The sequence below is a fragment of the Styela clava genome, chromosome 4 (assembly GCF_964204865.1).
Source record: "Styela clava chromosome 4, kaStyClav1.hap1.2, whole genome shotgun sequence".
Lineage (NCBI taxonomy): Eukaryota > Metazoa > Chordata > Ascidiacea > Stolidobranchia > Styelidae > Styela > Styela clava.
Genome location: NC_135253.1, coordinates 12,901,022 through 12,919,345, shown reverse-complemented (window position 1 = coordinate 12,919,345; position 18,324 = coordinate 12,901,022). Strand labels below are relative to the sequence as shown.

The 18,324-nt window shown below is 34.4% G+C and overlaps 1 protein-coding gene across 1 annotated transcript; it reads right to left on the bottom strand.

The window, feature by feature from the left end:
- Positions 1 to 301: 301 nt before the first annotated feature.
- Positions 302 to 8,727, bottom strand: LOC120325860 (ras-related protein ORAB-1). Its single transcript, XM_039392028.2, has 7 exons — positions 8,627 to 8,727; positions 7,827 to 7,899; positions 6,812 to 6,907; positions 5,583 to 5,678; positions 5,143 to 5,274; positions 3,311 to 3,443; positions 302 to 2,268 (listed from the first exon to the last, which is right to left on the bottom strand). The coding sequence occupies exons 1-7, from the start codon at positions 8,638 to 8,640 to the stop codon at positions 2,204 to 2,206; spliced, it is 609 nt and encodes a 202-aa protein (XP_039247962.1). The 5' UTR covers positions 8,641 to 8,727; the 3' UTR covers positions 302 to 2,203.
- Between the last annotated feature and the right edge of the window lie 9,597 nt (positions 8,728 to 18,324).

Below are 18,324 nucleotides of genomic sequence, written 5' to 3'. Positions count from 1 at the left end.
TATTCGAGAGATGTATCACTGTTTGATTTTTATTATAAAAAGCATCATCCGTTCGGTTTTTCAACTTTCTAAAAATATGTGCGGCCCACCAATGACTTGCAACCTTAATTTTGGCCCGCGAGCGACGAAAGGTTGCCGACCCCTGCCCTATACGAATTCCACCATCGTGGGGCCCTATATCTATCTATCGACTTCCGTCCATTTTTCAACAGCGACTTCCGTGACTGAGAAAGCGCCAACACCCCAGGGAGACTAACTGTCGACCTTCTGAATCAATGAATGACTCAGCCTTAGTCCAAAATTTTATAGGACACATCAGTTTATTCGAATACGAATTAGAATAACATTATTATGTACATTTTTATTACAATATCAATATACTTTTGACAATCGCTAATTCCAACTCAAAATCTTCATTTACTAATATATTGTTAACTCAAAGAATAATCACGGCTATATTATTCACTCAGATGAAAATACTAATGCTCTCGATTTGAGCTTAATGAAGGTGAATAGCACATTAAATTGCTAGCCAGTCAGCCATCTAATATCAATGCTGTGGCATGAGCTGTTAGTATATTAGCGATGAAGGCTCAATTTACCAACAGCGTGCCTTGGCAAAATGATATTCTGGCAAAAATGTGGACTATTAGCAAGTAGAATCGGAATGAAAGTTATAAATATACAGTTTCACATGTCCATTACAAATACACATAACAAGAAATAAATAGATCATCGGAGATAGATCGTCACATCGCACACATATCAGGAAAATAAAGACTTCCAGAAACTCCGCATAAAATTTCATCAACAATAGTAGCTTCGATGCAAACCCCAGACTATTAATCAAAGATTATCATCAAATTTTCAAGTAATGGCAAATGTCAACAAAAGTCAGCTCAAAATCGTATCCTTTACAAGCCCGAAAACTCAAATTTTATCCATTTTTTACATCAGGATGTCAAAATTACATTAGCGTGATTCATGTAAACATGGTAAGCAGCAAAAAAGATGCCAATGATGGGTTTTTATAGCTGCAACTTGCATTAAATTTCTTTCAATACTCATATTTTTTGGAAACGGGTAGAATAAAAATAATATTTAACATATTTTGTTGAAAACAAGTCTATTTGCAAATCAGCTAAATGAAGACAACTCAATGGCTTGAATGTAATGACAGAAAATGCGCATAATACACATAAATGGTTTAAATGATGGCAATCTACAACAGGACATTAATCAACACAATAACAGACTGAAGATAATTCCCCTAACTTTGACATTTAACCAGAGCAAAAAGAAATTTTTGTTTTTTTGATTGAAATAGAGGAGCAATAATATAGTCTTATAATTATATATATATTACGATCTCCTATTCTGCAACAATGAAATTTAATTACAGGAAAGGCCCGGAATTTTCTAACAGAAGTATAATGTGAGAATGAGTTAATAATAATAATGTAACACCATTGGTTATGTTTATTAAAAACTTGAAGCGACACAGAACAACATTGCAATTAGAGTGATATAAGATTAATCCTACGGTCTTCATTTAAAAATTGATTTTATAGCGCTACTGACAGTCAACTCTCAAATCTGGCCGGTAAAGAATTAGAGATATTATTGAGTGTGAATAAACTACCGACAGTCCAAAACAGAAGCAAACAAAGACAGATAGATATATCAATAAAAACTATAATCTGGGAAATGCAGAATCAAATTATCCAAATATAAACAAGACAATGGATGGACATCTCTAATTCATGAAAGCCATTTCCCCTCAACAACACGATGGAATAAATGAATTTTAAAATCAGCAAAATCAAAGCACACTTTTATTTTATAATATTAGAATAATGAAATAGGCTCTATTATCATCCAATTTTCTCAGAAAGCTGCGTATCCACCAATATATTATGCAGTGGTGATGGTCAATGACGGAACGAACCTGCATTATATGTTGGTTTAGTAACTTTGAGAAAGCTGGAAAAAAAATCAAAGACGATTTTGACTAATTTTTATTAGAGAGGGAATAGTACAGGCTTCACAAAAGGTGGCAAAGAAAACTAAATGACACATTTTGCTAAAACCCAGTTCATTTTCTGGTATTGGAATCCTGCAGTAAATATTTGTCGTAGTGCTTTTCAAAGTCGAAAAGCGATCGTTTTACGAAAAATTGAAGGTACGTAATTGCAGTGTTTTTCTAGCAGCATCCGCCTCCTTTTTGGTCAACTGGTTTGCTTGTTATATCAACTTTGTTGCCTTGACCTGAGTGAGAAACAATATCGCATTCATATTAATAAAGCTTTTACCAACCAGATGTTTGGTTTCCATTCTTAGCTCATAAATACATTAATAACTGTTCGCAAAGTTAGTGTTGAGGACATATATATTTTGTACAATGACAAATGACAAAATATGAGAATCTAGAACAGGGTTGGGCAAGGGCCATGTAAGTGTGATGTAATAAGTTGCATTTTATGAACAATATTTATAGTATGACGAGATCAAAAGTGGAAAACAATAAGCCTCGTGCCAAAACTAAATTCAAGCGCAATCTCAACAAATTCCTTGAGGTACCGGTATTTTTAGCTGAAAAATTAAAATTTAGTTTGAGTTCGGCTGTGGCAGCATCAGGCGGGCCAGATTAAATTACCCAAAGGGCCAAATTTGGCCAGCGGGTCGTAGTTTGCCCATGTCAAGTTCAGAATCATTTTAAAAACTGCAGTATTACATGTCAAAGGCCTGAACAATGTGAGCACAGCATTAAATGCATTATCTAACATGTTTATCACATAGAAGAAAAAATTTGATATCTCAGAGATGATAGCCTGAAAGTCGCAATAATGCTAGACTAAACATTTAGTAAAGATGTAATATAATACCATTATAATTAGAATAATAATTGTTCGTTTATGGTTCTTCACAAATATTCTCTAATTTCCTGCTCAGCTCACAAATCAAGAAACCATTAACAAAAAATGTTCAATATATATTAAGAATTGCTAACTGTGAGCAGCACGATATACTCTATTCTCTATTTGCACTTGCAATTTTTTTTTGAGTGATGCAGTCAACTGTGAAATCAAATATAAATAGCCTAGGGGTACAATGAGCGACTCATCACATCCGACAGAGTCCAGACCTATATTGATGAGTCGAGACAGTATAAAAACACCATCTTATTTTGGGACATTGAAAGTACCAAAATTATTTAAAAAACCTTTGAAGGTTTCATATAGATTCTTTCAAACAACTTGATAACCTCGATAAAGGAATCGCACGAATGTTATAATTTAAAATTTCTTGCCTGGTGATGTCGCAGTTCCTGGTCCCATTCTGTTTTTAATCTCCGCAGCCATGGTCATGAACGCTTGTTCGACGTTAGTCGCATTTTTAGCGCTCGTTTCCAAGAACGGAACTTTCAAACTGTCTGCATATTCCTAAATATAGGTGAACAAGGGTTAGAAATATATTATTTCAAAAACAATGAGCGGTGGATAAGTAATGTATATGCATTGCATATGAAACCCTTATTAAATTGTTCTGAAAACAGAATCAAAAGATGGATATCACATTCAAAAGATATATTTCGGGCTCACGCTACTCACGCTCAAAGAATAAATATCAGGAAATACTTTCTTACGTAGACAAAACAGCCCCTTCTCACACTCTAAGATATATTTCAGAGAATACTTTCTCACCTAGACAAAACAGCCCCTACTCACACTCAAAGATGTATTTCAGGGAATACTTTCTCACCTAGACAAAACAACTCCTACTCACTCTCAAAGGTGTATTTCAGAGAATACTTTCTTGCCTAGACAAAACAACTCCTACTCACTCTCAAAGGTGTATTTCAGAGAATACTTTCTTGCCTAGACAAAACAACTCCTACTCACACTCGGAGATATATTTCAGGGATTACGGCCTTACCTAGACAAAACAGCCTCTACTCACACTCAAAAGATATATTTCAGGGATTACTGCCTTACCTAGACAAAACAGCCCCTACTTACACTCAAATATATATTTGAAAAATACTTTCCTACCTAGACAAAAGAGCCTCTACTCACACTCAAAGATATATTTAAGGGAATACTTTCTCACCTAGACAAAACAGCCTCTACTCACACTCAAAGATATATTTTAGGGAATACTTTCTCACCTAGACAAAACAGCCTCTACTCACAATCAAAGATATATTGCATGGAATACTTTCTCAACTAGACAAAACAGCCCCTACTCAAACTCAAAGATATATTTCACGGAATACTGCCTTACCTAGACAAAACAGCCCCTACTCTGGCTACTCACACTCAAAGATATATTTCACAGAATACTGCCTTACCTAGACAAAACAGCCCCTACTCACACTCAAAGATATATTTCACGGAATACTGCCTTAGCTAGACAAAACAGCCTTTACTCACATTCAAAGACATACTTCAGCGATAAGGGAAACCATACCTATATTGATTATATTGAAACGATTCACAATTTCAAATATTACTTAAAGTCGAATGAAATAATTTTGTGTCACATTGAATATTCATAATAATACCCACATTCTCAAAATTTGAGACCTAAGGCTGCAATATCCAAAGACATCCATATAATGTGGTTTTGTTAAGCAAGCGCCATTTCAGCAAATTTATTGATGCTAGGCACTCAGTAGACAGCTTACATTGTTTGTACACCAAGTGGTGATCCATAGTCATACTAATGTAACAATAAACTGTTATGCAATGTCGAACTACCAGGTTTCATTTAATTCATTATGGATGTCATAGTTTCAAAAAATCAAAAAATGGACTCCTTTTTTAGATGTCTGGCTTATCAGCTAGAAATATTAGAGTACATGCATATCATTATCTTCAGACCACTACTTCCAGCCAGCATACTAGGTTTTTACTTATAAATATGCATCTTAAAATAAACAGTCTTGATTAATTAATCAACATAGCGGATATAAAAATAATGAAATGTTAGAAAACATCATTGTCCCAAATTCTGAAGATATTTCGTCATTCAAATTCCATTTAACTCCAAATTAATGCGGGGAGATTGTAACAATATATGAGAAGAATACCGAAAATTTTTGAAATTGAAAGAGAAACTTAAAAATAAATGTCAACAAACCTTAGCTGTTGTGTAATCGACAACTTTCTTCGTTGTTAAATCACATTTGTTTCCTACAAGTAACTTGTTCACGTTTTCACTTGCATAACGATCGATTTCTTGAAGCCACTGCTTAACATTGGTGAATGACTCCTGCAATGATAAGGCTGGATTAGCACAACATCTACCTTCAACATAGCAACCAGCAAAGTGGAAATATGTGGATTTACGACACCTCACTGCCAAATCGATTATTTTCAATATTCAACGAGTACTGTCTCATCCAGACGACTCACATCATGTTTTAATTATACCTTTTACAAGATTAAATTATTAATGCAGAATATTGAAGACAAAATATACAGGCACAAATTCTGCCAGTTGTGCAAAATAAATATCAATAAATAAAATATCATTGTTCAATCTTCAGTAACTCAATATTAATTTAGTGTATATTATACCTGATCAGTGACATCATATACAACAATAATACCATGAGCTCCTCTGTAATAACTTGATGTGATTGTACGGAACCTTTCCTGTCCTGCAGTATCCCACTAAAAATGAATCATAAGGTAATTAGTTGAATAAGAAGATCATATAAAGAGCTAAGTCATAAAGTAATATTTAGCCACTTTTACTGCCAATTTGACAGATGCAGTATCCCACTAAAAATGAATCATAAGGTAATTAGTTGAATAAGAAGATCATATAAAGAGCTAAGTCATAAAGTAATATTTAGCCACTTTTACTGCCAATTTGACAGATGTGTGTCATGTGCATGGGAGCACTAAGGGAGATCAGAATCATGTGATCGATTCATTACTATTGATTAATTTGAAACTTCAAGTGAGAGTAAAGAAAATCAATCCAAAATCTAATTTCATGATTGATCACAGAGGAAGGTTCAATTGAAAGAATGAGAATGTACACTATTATGCTGAATGCTTAAAACGATGCAAGCTCTTCCGAAATGAAGATAATAAACCCAAAAACCAGACAAAACTAGTCTGCATATCAGATACAGATCTCCTTGCTGTCCTATTTTAAAGCATCTTTGCAGTATCAGCAAAGATCGGCACTCAAAACTAGAATAAGAAGCCATGTTGGACAAAGTCAACAAACACAATATCCCAAATAGTGATTTGGTCATTTCCTTCATTCAATTTTTTTTCCTTTTATTATCGGTATTTTCGTTTTTATAAACAATGTTATGGCCTTATTTTGAGCAAACTTCCATGCATATTCACATTTTATTCTTATATATTATTCTTCATGTCAAGAAAGAAAAATTTAGATGAGTCTGAGTAACCCAATTGATATAAGATTATGCAATAATATATTGAATTGTGATTGGTGTGATAGCCTGAAAACAGGGTACCTATCGATCTATCTGATATTCAGAATTCACATTCAAAGAGAATAGCTAATGCAATGAACAATGCAAGAGCAATGCAAATTGTACAAATTATATTGAGAAATTTAGTCATCATTCAATGAAAAAATAACACCTACTCAGTATTCTAAAACAATAATTCCACATTGTTGTGGATACCAAGCATGGCTGGTTCAGAAGTAAAAATACCGGTAATCAAAACTCAATTGCGAAACTGCTTGAAAATTATTTATAATAAAAGTTGCATTGTGTATCAGTTATCACGATAGATAAAAAGTAAATATGCAGACTTACAATTTGAAGTTTTATTGTTTTTCCATCAAGTTCAATGGTTCGAATTTTGAAATCAACACCAATGGTACTGATGTAACTTTCCGTATATGTATCATCCTGTAAACCAAAAGAGAAAATATTCAGCATATTTTATATTATGCGCTGTTTTACTTTTTAAATATCCACAATACATACAAAGGATGCCTATAGTTTTATCACTTCAAAATCTCACAATAGAAGCATGTTATCACATTCCAGAGAATACATAAATGTAAATTTATATTCTATTAAAAGTTGAAACATTAGACACAATAATCCTCAACAACTGTGACATGACAAAAAAATCATTCATACTATGGGCAGGTTAGAACTAGCATTAGAAAGCATTTTTGGCAGAAACAAAAAGAATAAAGTCAGTCTATGTGGAATGAAAAATTCCACGTTCAAACCTGAACAACTGTAGGATTAATGAAAATCGAATAAACTATCAGAACCAGCAAGTTTCAGTTTAAGAGAATAATAACACTAAACCCAGAACATTGAATTCATGAAGGCATAACATTTGTAAACCAGACGCAGTCCGGAGTGATTTAAACAATTTTGAATCGTACAAAACTTAGCTAAAATTGACTACATAATAAAAACTAGAAGGTGCTAATATAGCGTAAGATCTGCATCAAACTAGTATTATAGTGTGAGAACAACTACCACTCCATTCGACATCCATAATAAGCATCAGTTATTTCTTAACATTTAATCAAGCAATGTACACTTAATTTGTACATATCCAGGGAATGACTTCAATAGATAATTGAAAAAATTATAATTACAACATGAGTAGGCAACATATGGTGAAAGATCGCAGACTATAGTAGCACCAAATAGATTCTGAACATCATTTACATAAATGGCAGAAATACCAAAACTATTCCACTATCAGACATTCCTAATGCATCATCAATTCATCCAATATGATGACATATCAAAAATGTGCTATTTATGCACACTTACATACTAGCAATGATATGATACTTACAGCAAATCTTAGGAGAAGACAAGACTTTCCGACACCAGAGTCACCAATTAAAAGAAGTTTGAACAAGTAGTCACTGTAAAAAAGTAAAGTGTTTCGGGTCATGTAATGCTAGCCAATGTCTCTTCATTGCTACAGTAATTAATGCAGTATGTGAAAATTGGATTGATGTAAACGACAAAAAAGTTATTAGAAACTATGCCCTAATTTCTAGAAGAGAAATAACACCTACTATATTGCATATCAGATTATATCACAGAGATTTCACTACTTTAGACCAATTTTTTCATGGAAAATCGTGGAGACATACTGTAATTGCCATAATAATTATTATATATTGTTGAAAAATGGCACTGTTAATAGTTTTTGATTATTAAAATCACAATACTCTGAAGAAAAAAGTCCCTGTACATATGCTCTCTCTGATACATACAGATAATAACTAAGTCTTGATGAGTACAAGATATTTGGCAAGAAAACTAAAAAAAAATTAAATGCCATAGAAATATCAAGATTTTAAAAGTTAACCGTCATTACAATTTGCTCTTTATAGCCCAAATCATACAATATGAAAGGTCTGGCTCACTTTGATACTATTCAGACCTAACCACTAATAAGATTTAACAGAGCACGATCCGCCATATTTCAATGATTCCCAGAGTGGGGGGAAAGTTGACCAGACTTGTATGGTCTGTCTGACCAGACATAAATTGGCAAGAGAAAAATGTTGAGGAGTAACATAAAAATATTAGTAATATTCATTACTAGTTATATATGCATATTGATATTATAAAAATACTCACTACTCTGGATTCATTGTTGTTTGTATAGGTTTTCTAAACTTCTTCAAATATTATCAATTATAAATAAGCCTATTATAATTATATATATTATTTCTGTTTCAAATAAAATCTAATGGATGAAAAAATGATGACTCAAACATGAAATGGCCAAGAAATACAAAAATACAGTTGTATATTGTATAATGATGTATGTTGGAAATAAAAAAGTCAAAATAAACAACTTTCTGACAAAAGGCTGAATTTCGAAAAGTGAGAAATGATAAAAGCTTCAAAAATAGTAATTATTTTTTGCAATAAATAATACCTGGCCAAAAAAAACATTTTCAAATATTATTGAAATTAAGACCAGTTATGCCCAATCAAAATCTCATTGTGAATAAATAGTTCATTTTAATATGAAATATTAATCAAATTAGAATTGAAATCATTTTATAAAACAAATATCGGAAAACTATCAAAAATATAGAACAGAATTGCTGTGTTCATGTAAAGCCCTATATACTTTATACCAGCAGTTCTTAATCTGGGGTGAATTTCTCCGTTTTAATAAGGGGTAAAAAAATCCAAAAAACAATAAAATTGAATCTAAATCCAACTTGACATTGAATCTGATATTCGCTGTGCATTATCTACTACACCATCTGCCATGGAGAAGATAGTTGTCAACAAACAAAGGCAGCCGTCCCGTAACATTAAATGAATATAATGAAGTAATTTGCTAATTTTGTGTTTCAGTAAACAAGCAAAATCAAGTGCATTGGGGGTAAATTTAGTAACCAGCTTTGATAAAAGGGTAAAAAGTGCAAAATGGTCGAGAACCAATGGTCTATACCAGTGATATTTCAACTGCTGCTCTTAGAGCAGCATGCGGCTCTCAGCTATTCTTCCTGTGGCTCTTATTATCCTTTAAAAATTAATCATTTTCAGCAAGAATTTTATCAAAATTATTCTATGACTTAAATTGAAAGACTGAATGAACTGCAGGAGTAGTGTTGATGTCATTGTAGCTGTTTGATCATTTTGAGTGCAAGTTTTCAATGTGATGTCATAGTATTTCCCCACAACGTTTAGCCTATGTTTTAGTAGCAGTACTCTGATTTCAGTGTTTCCAGTTTTCACAAGCAGGCTATCTTGTACATTGCGCGCAAAGTTTAGATATTTTCGAACAAAATATTAATTTGTTAGTTTGCCAAGACAAAATATCAAGCACCACTTCAAAAATATTCGTACTCTTTATGAATATTATTGGACGTTTTAATGTGATAGTAAAGAGAAGTATTTTAAATTAAAATATATATCCTTCTCAAAATATGAAGCTAGCTATTTATTTTAAAGGCCATTGTTATATAAATCTTGGAGAATGTATCCATCACTCACCAATGCAGATCGCTTTTTCAGACTTCAGACTTAAAAGTCAATGCCAATGTAAAGTTTAGCGTTGCATTGGTTTTTACCCCAAGTTCTTTTTTATGTTGTTTTAAATTGAGTTTTGTTGCTGTTTTAATTTGCTTTGTTTTTATGACTCGTTAAAACTTGGTTTTGAAATTTGGATCTGACAATAAAAAAGGTAATCTCTGTTCTATAACTGTCATATTAATATCATGCCAAAGTTCTTGCCACTACTTACACAACCATCATCCCAACTTGGCGGATGTCAACCCATTCATACTTTCCCAAGTTTTGCTATTACCATAGTGCTTCAATCTGCCATTGCTTGTGAGATTTTCTTTCAGCTAATAGCTCAATATGTTATTGCTACTTGGTGGTTATAAATGTTGTGGCAGCACTATTTCACCGCAAAAGGAGACTGTTACTATGCCAGAAGCTTACGCGTAACCATATGTTAACCCTTTCCGTGCGGTGGGCACGTATACGTACCTACCCACGACAAAAGTCGCTAGATTGCGGGGGTACGTTGATGTACTCCACTGTTTTATTCAGCAATCGGTCGCAAACTGTTGGTCTAGTTTTTCCGGGATTTAGTTTATTGATAAGAAGTCTCCTTCGAGATTAACATAAGCGACGATAAATCTCGCTTTCGTTTACGACGGGAATTTTATTTGCGGCGGATCGAGGAAGTGTTTTTGAAATTTATGCAAATTTCGGTGTTTTTTGAGTGGTAATAGAAGACATATTATCCATTCCATCTACCAAAGTATTTTGAGTTATATTACGAAATTGCTACAGCAATATTATGCTATTGTTTGCCAACCACGAAGCGGTAACAGTAAAGGATTTAGCTAGGGATGGGCAATACAGAATACCGAATCCGGAGGATTCGAATCCCAAAGTATTCGAATCCAACAGGATCCGATAACAGGATTCGGTTTCCGCCTTTCCGGCGCCAAGCGTCGATTTTTGCATTTCGGGTTTCTAAATATCAATTAAAGACGAGCGTTTTTCTCGCGTGGAAATCTCTCTCGTTTAAATAGTCTTGCGTCTTCTCGGAAAGAACTCGTAAAATCGGTAAACTTCAAACACTGTAATCTCAATCGGCGTATTCTGGACCGGAAGTCGGCGAAGTACATCTCATGGGGAAGACTCGTTATTGCACCATTTTTGCGTTTTCGCCTTGCGTCGATTTTTGCATTTCGGGTTTCTAAATATCAATTGAAGACGAGCGTTTTTCTCGTGTGGAAATATCTCTCGTTTGAATAGATTTGCGTCTGCTCGGAAAGAACCCGTAAAATCGGTAAACATCAAACACCGTAATCTCAATCGTCGTATTCTGGACAAGAAGTCGTGAAGTACACCTTACGACGAAGACTCGTTATTGCACCATTTTTTACGTTTTTCTGCTTTGCTATCTAGCTAGGGTTTAATAATAATAATTATTTGTGCCGACTTACTGGCGATATTCCGATAATCTGATTGCAACAATCTTCAATTGTTTACAGGCGTGCCTTGCTTCATTTTACATTACTGTAAATGATTTTCCGCGACCGGCGAGTTTTCCCCAGAAAATGATGCACGTAAACCAAAAGCCAGGCGTAAAATGTTATGACATTACTTGCGATTAATTTAAATCAAATATTATTTAGGAATAGTTTTATTACTTTTATTACACCAGTTTCCGAAATACAAAGTTATATCGCAAAACACGACGACCTGTCGCATTTAAATTTCACTCTCAAAAGATTACATATCTTTCGGCCCGTTTCTATCGTTCAAGATAGACACACGTTTGATCGAGTGTCTGTAGTAATTGTATTCGCCGATAAATTTAAAAAAAGATGCCACATCTGGCGAAAATAGTTACGTATTGAGTTTGAGTAGGGCCAAGTCTGGGTAGATAATGATATGTAACGATAATAATAGAAAATGAATTCGTCTTTAGATGGTAATAACTAATTAGGGAATCGCGTTTACGGGAACCTTGTTTTGCACGTCTTGATCGCACAGAATAAAAAGTTGATTTTAATTGATAGTGGTTAAATTTAATATTTTACACAGGTCGCATAGGTTGCAGTGGCCACACGCTGGTCCTGCATCTAATTAATTCTCAGCGGGTGTGTTTTAGCACACTCAGCACTCTAACATTAATAATGATTTAATGCCGTTTCATATCTATTTTTGTATTTAACCTCTTACTATTAAAGTGTTTGAAGTGTGTCCTAATTTAGCATATCAGTATTTAGAGATTACACACACTTGGGAAAATTAAATGCAAAACGATTGTAATATTCTTAGATTTCATTGTCCTGGGAAATGCCCGTTTAGTATCAAATCAAATCCATTGTTAAGGACATTTCCAAATAAATAATACATTTATAGAAATACATTTATAATTTTTTGACATCTAAATCCAGCAATCAGGAAAATTTTCACTATTTGAATAAGTATGAAAATAGAATAGGATTCGGTATTCTGGATTCGATTTAACTATTCTAGAATATTCTAGAATAGTAAATTATTCTACATTGCCCATCCCTAGATTTAGCGAATATTTCTATTTTTTATCACGGTTTGAAGTTTCAACTCCCAAGAAAAAAACATGCTTTTTTTCTATCCGGTTTGTGACTCAGACCACCACTTTCTAAAAAACTTTTTTTTTAATCGCCAATTGCAAGCTCTTTAAATAAGCTTTCCAACGAGCCGTCAGTGGGCAGCAGAGGATCATTAGTTTTACGTTTGTCGATCGATTAGTTGTGGGGGTACAAATGCATAAAATCAGCGTAGCAAATACGATTATTTAATAAAAAATAAAAATCGCATGGAAAGGGTTAACAGACATACCACAATACTTTTCAGATTTCCTGAAAATTTATTTTCTATTCGCATACTATACTTAGAACTTCAAACAACTTATAAAAACAGAATTAAAAAGTATGACTGACAATATTGGGCATTGAGCTGCTATTTGCAATGTTACAAACATGGCAAAACAAGAAACAAGCGCTAAAGGAGAATGCACTGTAAAACTTGTCACTGTCATAATTTAGTTTGGGAAGTCGAATTCTACTATTCAAGAAAGATGTGTTTGAAAAGCTTGGGAACCTCAAAAACCAAAACAAAATTGAGAAAGAACAAGATTCCCTCATGATCAAGAAATTGATTTGTTTGATTGCGTATATTTGAACTAAATCAGATTCAAGTAAAATATTATGTTCCAAATACCAATATATTAGCATGATTCAATGATTCAGAATATCTGAATATAGCTGTATAGTGATAGTCCAGCCAATAATTAAATAGCCTACAACATTTCCTTGGAGTTAATGGATTTATTGTTTAAGAAAACACACAAATAATTGTGAAAAATTAATATATTTATTACCCGATGAAAAACCTGACAAATGAATCAGATTTGACTTGACAATGTTGACATGTTTAGTGGGAGAAATATAAAGTTAAATAGCCTACTGACAAAATTGAATTGGGCTCATGATTTTGAGACAAATATATTGATATAGCCTACTTATTCTACTGTTTTAGAGAATTGATTTCGAATAAATGCTGAAATGTGCAATCTACATTTGTAATTACTTTTTTGGACTTATCAATAAAACAGGAATTTTAATTTCTTTCAAGCGATTCCGCGATCGAATATCAGGCTTACAGGTACAGTAATGGCAGAATGGTAAGTTACCGTACTGAATATGATTTTGGGGAAATTGATGATAAAATATTTTGTTTTGCCCTACTTGTACATATCTTATATTAAATGTATTGATCATCAACCATGCGAACTGAGCTAAGTGAGTTGCGGGCCACACTAACACGATGATTGATTAAAATTCTATCAGTCTATACTACCATACTGTCAGACTGTACTACTGTACTAAGGCGGAGACCGCAAACCATCATCATGCGAGCCGTAATTAGCCGTCGGGCCACGAGTTTGAGACCCCCGCAATAAATGATCAGGTAATACCGGTACTGTGATATCTGCTATGATACTGGTATCAGGATACTGGGATACACTGATACAAGATTTCGTTTAGAAAACTTCAATGGCTGAATAAAAAGAAAAACAGACAAGACAGCAAGAGCGGTAAATTATTTGGTGTAGTATAACTACCAGTCTTGGCTGTTAGAGAGATGTTAATGTTTACTCTGAATCTGCCCTGCTGTATGGTACCATATGTCTCACAAAGCAACGGAATTCAGAATTTAAACTAAGGCAGTAAGGTAAGGAACTAGCCTGTCTGCGTGTTTAAATCTGAACACCGGACTGCGACTGTTTTCCTAACTCTCTGCTGATAAAATCGTGTCGATATCAATATATTGAGATGCCATAGGGATAAATAAAGACTGACTTCATATAAATACAAATGAAACATACAGCATACGCCATTCTGCCATTCTCCAAACCAAGGGTTAGTTTCGCAACAACAAGGACGAGTCCTAGCAAAAGGAAACGGGTCTTTCTTCTCACAGAATCACACCGTAATGACGTCATTAAAAAGACGTGGCATGAAAAGAATAAAAACAAGATCATATTATATGTCTTGGACATTAATTTTAATTTCTACAAAAATTTAACTAATATTTGCAATAAATATCCCAAAGTTTCGATGGTTTTATATGTAAGTCAACAAAGAGAGACAAATTTTTTATACGAAATTGGACTTTGGATTAACGCATGGTGTCGCATGGGTGCATCGATCATCGTTAAAAACTGCGGTCTGCGACCAAGCAGAGTTACTGTTCGTAACGGTCATGTGAGTATAAATTGGACTTGGGGTTATGAATTTGGTGAAGCCACAATTCATTTGAAAAATTATGCTTTCCATGCGGACTCTAGGTTTTATGTGGAAAAAACAGCAAATCGAGTGGTTTTAATTTATTGGTGTTACATACCGGTACAAATATTTCCTGAGGAAATCAGGAGGTTACGGTAGTTGCATATTGGCGAGGGTTTTCATTTTCTAGCCGTTCAATTTGATCCGGATTAGGGCTTTGCAAGATGGTATTCTATCAATTATTTATTTTTGCTTCCCTGCCATAAAATATGACGACACTCAACACACAAAAAAATAGTCAATAGGTATCTCAAGGTAATATTTACATACTGAAACTATCGTACACACCATGTGGGCCAGTATATTCCCCTGATTTTCATTTGTTATTTTATTTTTTGAGGAAGGGGGGGGGGGAGGGAGACAAATTTATGAGGTGATATATTGTTATAAATGATAAAACTATTCGTAACTTATAAAATTCATTTGACTGATCATCTTCACCAGCATATAAGCATAATATCCACTTTCTGGATATTCACATATATATTTTATTTAAAATTAAGACTAAGAGGAAATCACTAATATGGGTACTGTCCGTGATTCCGTGCCTATCGCATAAGCCTACATCAGGGGTTACAAAACCACGACCCGCAGGCCAAATCCGGCTCCGTAACGATTCAAAATATTCCACCAAGTTTAACTGAAATAGTGTACAACAGATTTTGTTTTTATCTTTTTGAATTCTAGATAGCGCCAATTGTTACATGTTTAAGCACATGTTTATCATAACGATTCAATTAAAGTGGTATCTCAATTATTCGTACCGGTATTAGGATTAAATTTTTTTGTTGCTAAATGGCAGCAGTGGTGAATCCACTGAACCCCAACTAAACCGTCGCGCACTTTCGGACGCTGCACTCTTAGGATAGGATTTACATATTTATCCCGGGAAGAGGAAAGCCGATAAGACGGCTTAATCATATGGCGAACCACCGCCTCTCTTCCGGTTACCAGTCCATGTCGGGTATGGGATTAGTTACCCAGTTATTTGTTTTTGGAAGCATGGACTTGATGGTGGAGGAAGCCGTAACCGACCAGCGGTTAGGAGAACCACCTCAGGGCGGCGAGGAGTCCAGCAATCCTCTCGCACACGATCATCCCCGCATGGGATTCGAACCTGCGAACCCACGAAGGGGAATCAGAGATGCGGTGGCGAGCGTATTCCTAACGCTTAGCACGATGCGGCACACCGCCGATCCTTAGCCGCGAACATCCCTCCGATTTAAATTTTGGCCCGCGTTCAATAAAGATTGGAACCCCTGGCCTACATCTATCCTCAAAACTTGTATAACTAAGAACACACAATACGCAGTGCCATTACCGTTCAATTGCATGAAAATATAAAATGCGAAATTACATATCTCTAAAAGAAATGATAATATATATAAATAACAACACAAAATAAAAGATTCTAAAACAGTTGTTTCCAAAATAAACACCGCTGCCCAAAACCAACAAAAACACGGTTCAAAAAACAATCAATTTCCTTAGCCACTCTTTGACTTATAATGTTTTTCCGTTTCTGAAATCCTAGTAATGATCCATTTTATAGGGTGTGATTATGCCTGCCATCTATCTACATCCAAATGCTGGTTCTTATATATCACGAAACGCATTGTTTGAAGTCATTACAGTACTGAACTTATTTCGTTCCCTATGCGTGAGAAGGTGCATTAAAACCGTTTTGCTATGTCTGGGCAAATCTATTTTGGAAAATGTGGCTTCGGTCCTTTTCTCCACCATATGCAGCCTTCGGCAAAAATCACATCTGTTGTTTTTACTGTCGTCGTGAGGAACAGCCCGGTACACATTCATTGTTGGAATATAAATGGTTTCTTACATTGTGCGGCTTCGTGAAATTCATCCAAACTTTCGAGTTGTACGCTAAACACATAAAAAAAATTTACGACCTGTCTCTGCGGCCACTATGAATATCGTCTGCATTTCTGAAGACACGTTTATTCGACTATTCTTGTCAGTGCCGCCCATAAAGCTGTAATATCTCTTTACAACCCTGTGGCCACACGATATTTCCATTCGTTTGCGTCAGAAAATGCAAATCACTAGCATTTACCGATGCCACCATGTTACTGTTGACTACTTGTTTGCGATTTTGATAGTATCCAAGAGTCAAGAATTGGCCTCGATGTTCCGGGCGGAACCTAAAAGACACGCCCGGATCAAATATTTCATGTTGGCCTATGGTTCAGAAGTTAACGAATATTACGACTTTTTGAATCGATGTGACGTCGTGGGAATTCATAATGAGAGAACAGGGTCGTTTTGGGAAAACCAAAATTCAGAGAGGTATGCTCAATTGATATTGAACAATCAAGAAAATAAAGTAGGGAAAAAAAAGTAAAAGTAGAGCGAAAGTCGGTATCAATCACAAACTCGAAAATAGATGTTAATCGCAACCCCTCCATCTCATGGAGTATTGCTTATGCCTCAGCATTCCTACTATAAAGTATTAGAAAATCTATAAAGATTACTTAATTTAAGTTCGGCATATTGTTTTATTTATCCTTTGCCACAAAGTAGCCTACATTAGAATGTTGCAGTGACATGATTTTGTTCTGGTTTCTTTTGGGTTAATCCAACTACAACTCATAAATGTTACTAATGTTTCAACCCACTGTTTCCTCATTTCATTGACCACTCCTAGAATTATGATGATATATATACTTTGACGTTTCATTTTTAAAAGTTTAACTTTGTATCTGTCATTTTGGACGAAATTTGATATCCAAATGTCTAATGATTCATGTTTGATGTTAGTTATGACCAGTGGGGGAATTCAAATTTTTTGTCAGTCGGTTCCATTACAAAAAGTCATATTTTTTAGCAAATAAACTGATTATTTTTAATTACTTCCCAATTACCATTTCAAAATAATGGTTAAGTAAGCATCATTATGTCAAAATTAGCATCGGAATTTTTGATGATGTTGAGGATTGTCTATATTTCTGTATTAATATACTCGTTGATAATGAACTTAAAAACCTGAAGATGTATGATCTACTGAAAACACACTAAATTACAAAAAAAAAATTATACAATTATAGAAATTAAACACAATGTATAACTGTTAAGTGCGAAATTGGTCATTTCACATTTTGAAAAAAACACGTGAGCTACTTGATCTCAAAAATCGGTGTGTCAGATAAGATGCAAAAATCCATTGTCAGTAACCCGTAATGCTAACCGGTTCGCGGATCTCATAAAATTCTGCGAGACGGTCCTATAGAACCGATGCGAACCGGCTGAATCCCACCACTGGTTATGACCCTTACGTGGCACTTTGTTGATTTTTTGTTTAGATTTTTGAAAACCTAGATTTTCACACCTAGACCTAGCGCCACTATAAATTGATGAGATAGTACATCTACAACAGGGCGCAACCTTACACGATTCTCCACGAGTAGTCACTGATATCTAACGATATGTAGAGAT

What these genes read in the sequence shown, in the direction of transcription:
- LOC120325860 (XM_039392028.2), bottom strand. An exon ending in AAACAATAAAACTTCAAATT is followed by an intron (nt 5,679 to 6,811) that starts GTAAGTCTGCAT and finishes ATTCATTTTTAG; the next exon opens with TGGGATACTGCAGGACAGGA. An exon ending in AGGAACTGCGACATCACCAG is followed by an intron (nt 2,269 to 3,310) that starts GCAAGAAATTTT and finishes TTTCTCACTCAG; the next exon opens with GTCAAGGCAACAAAGTTGAT.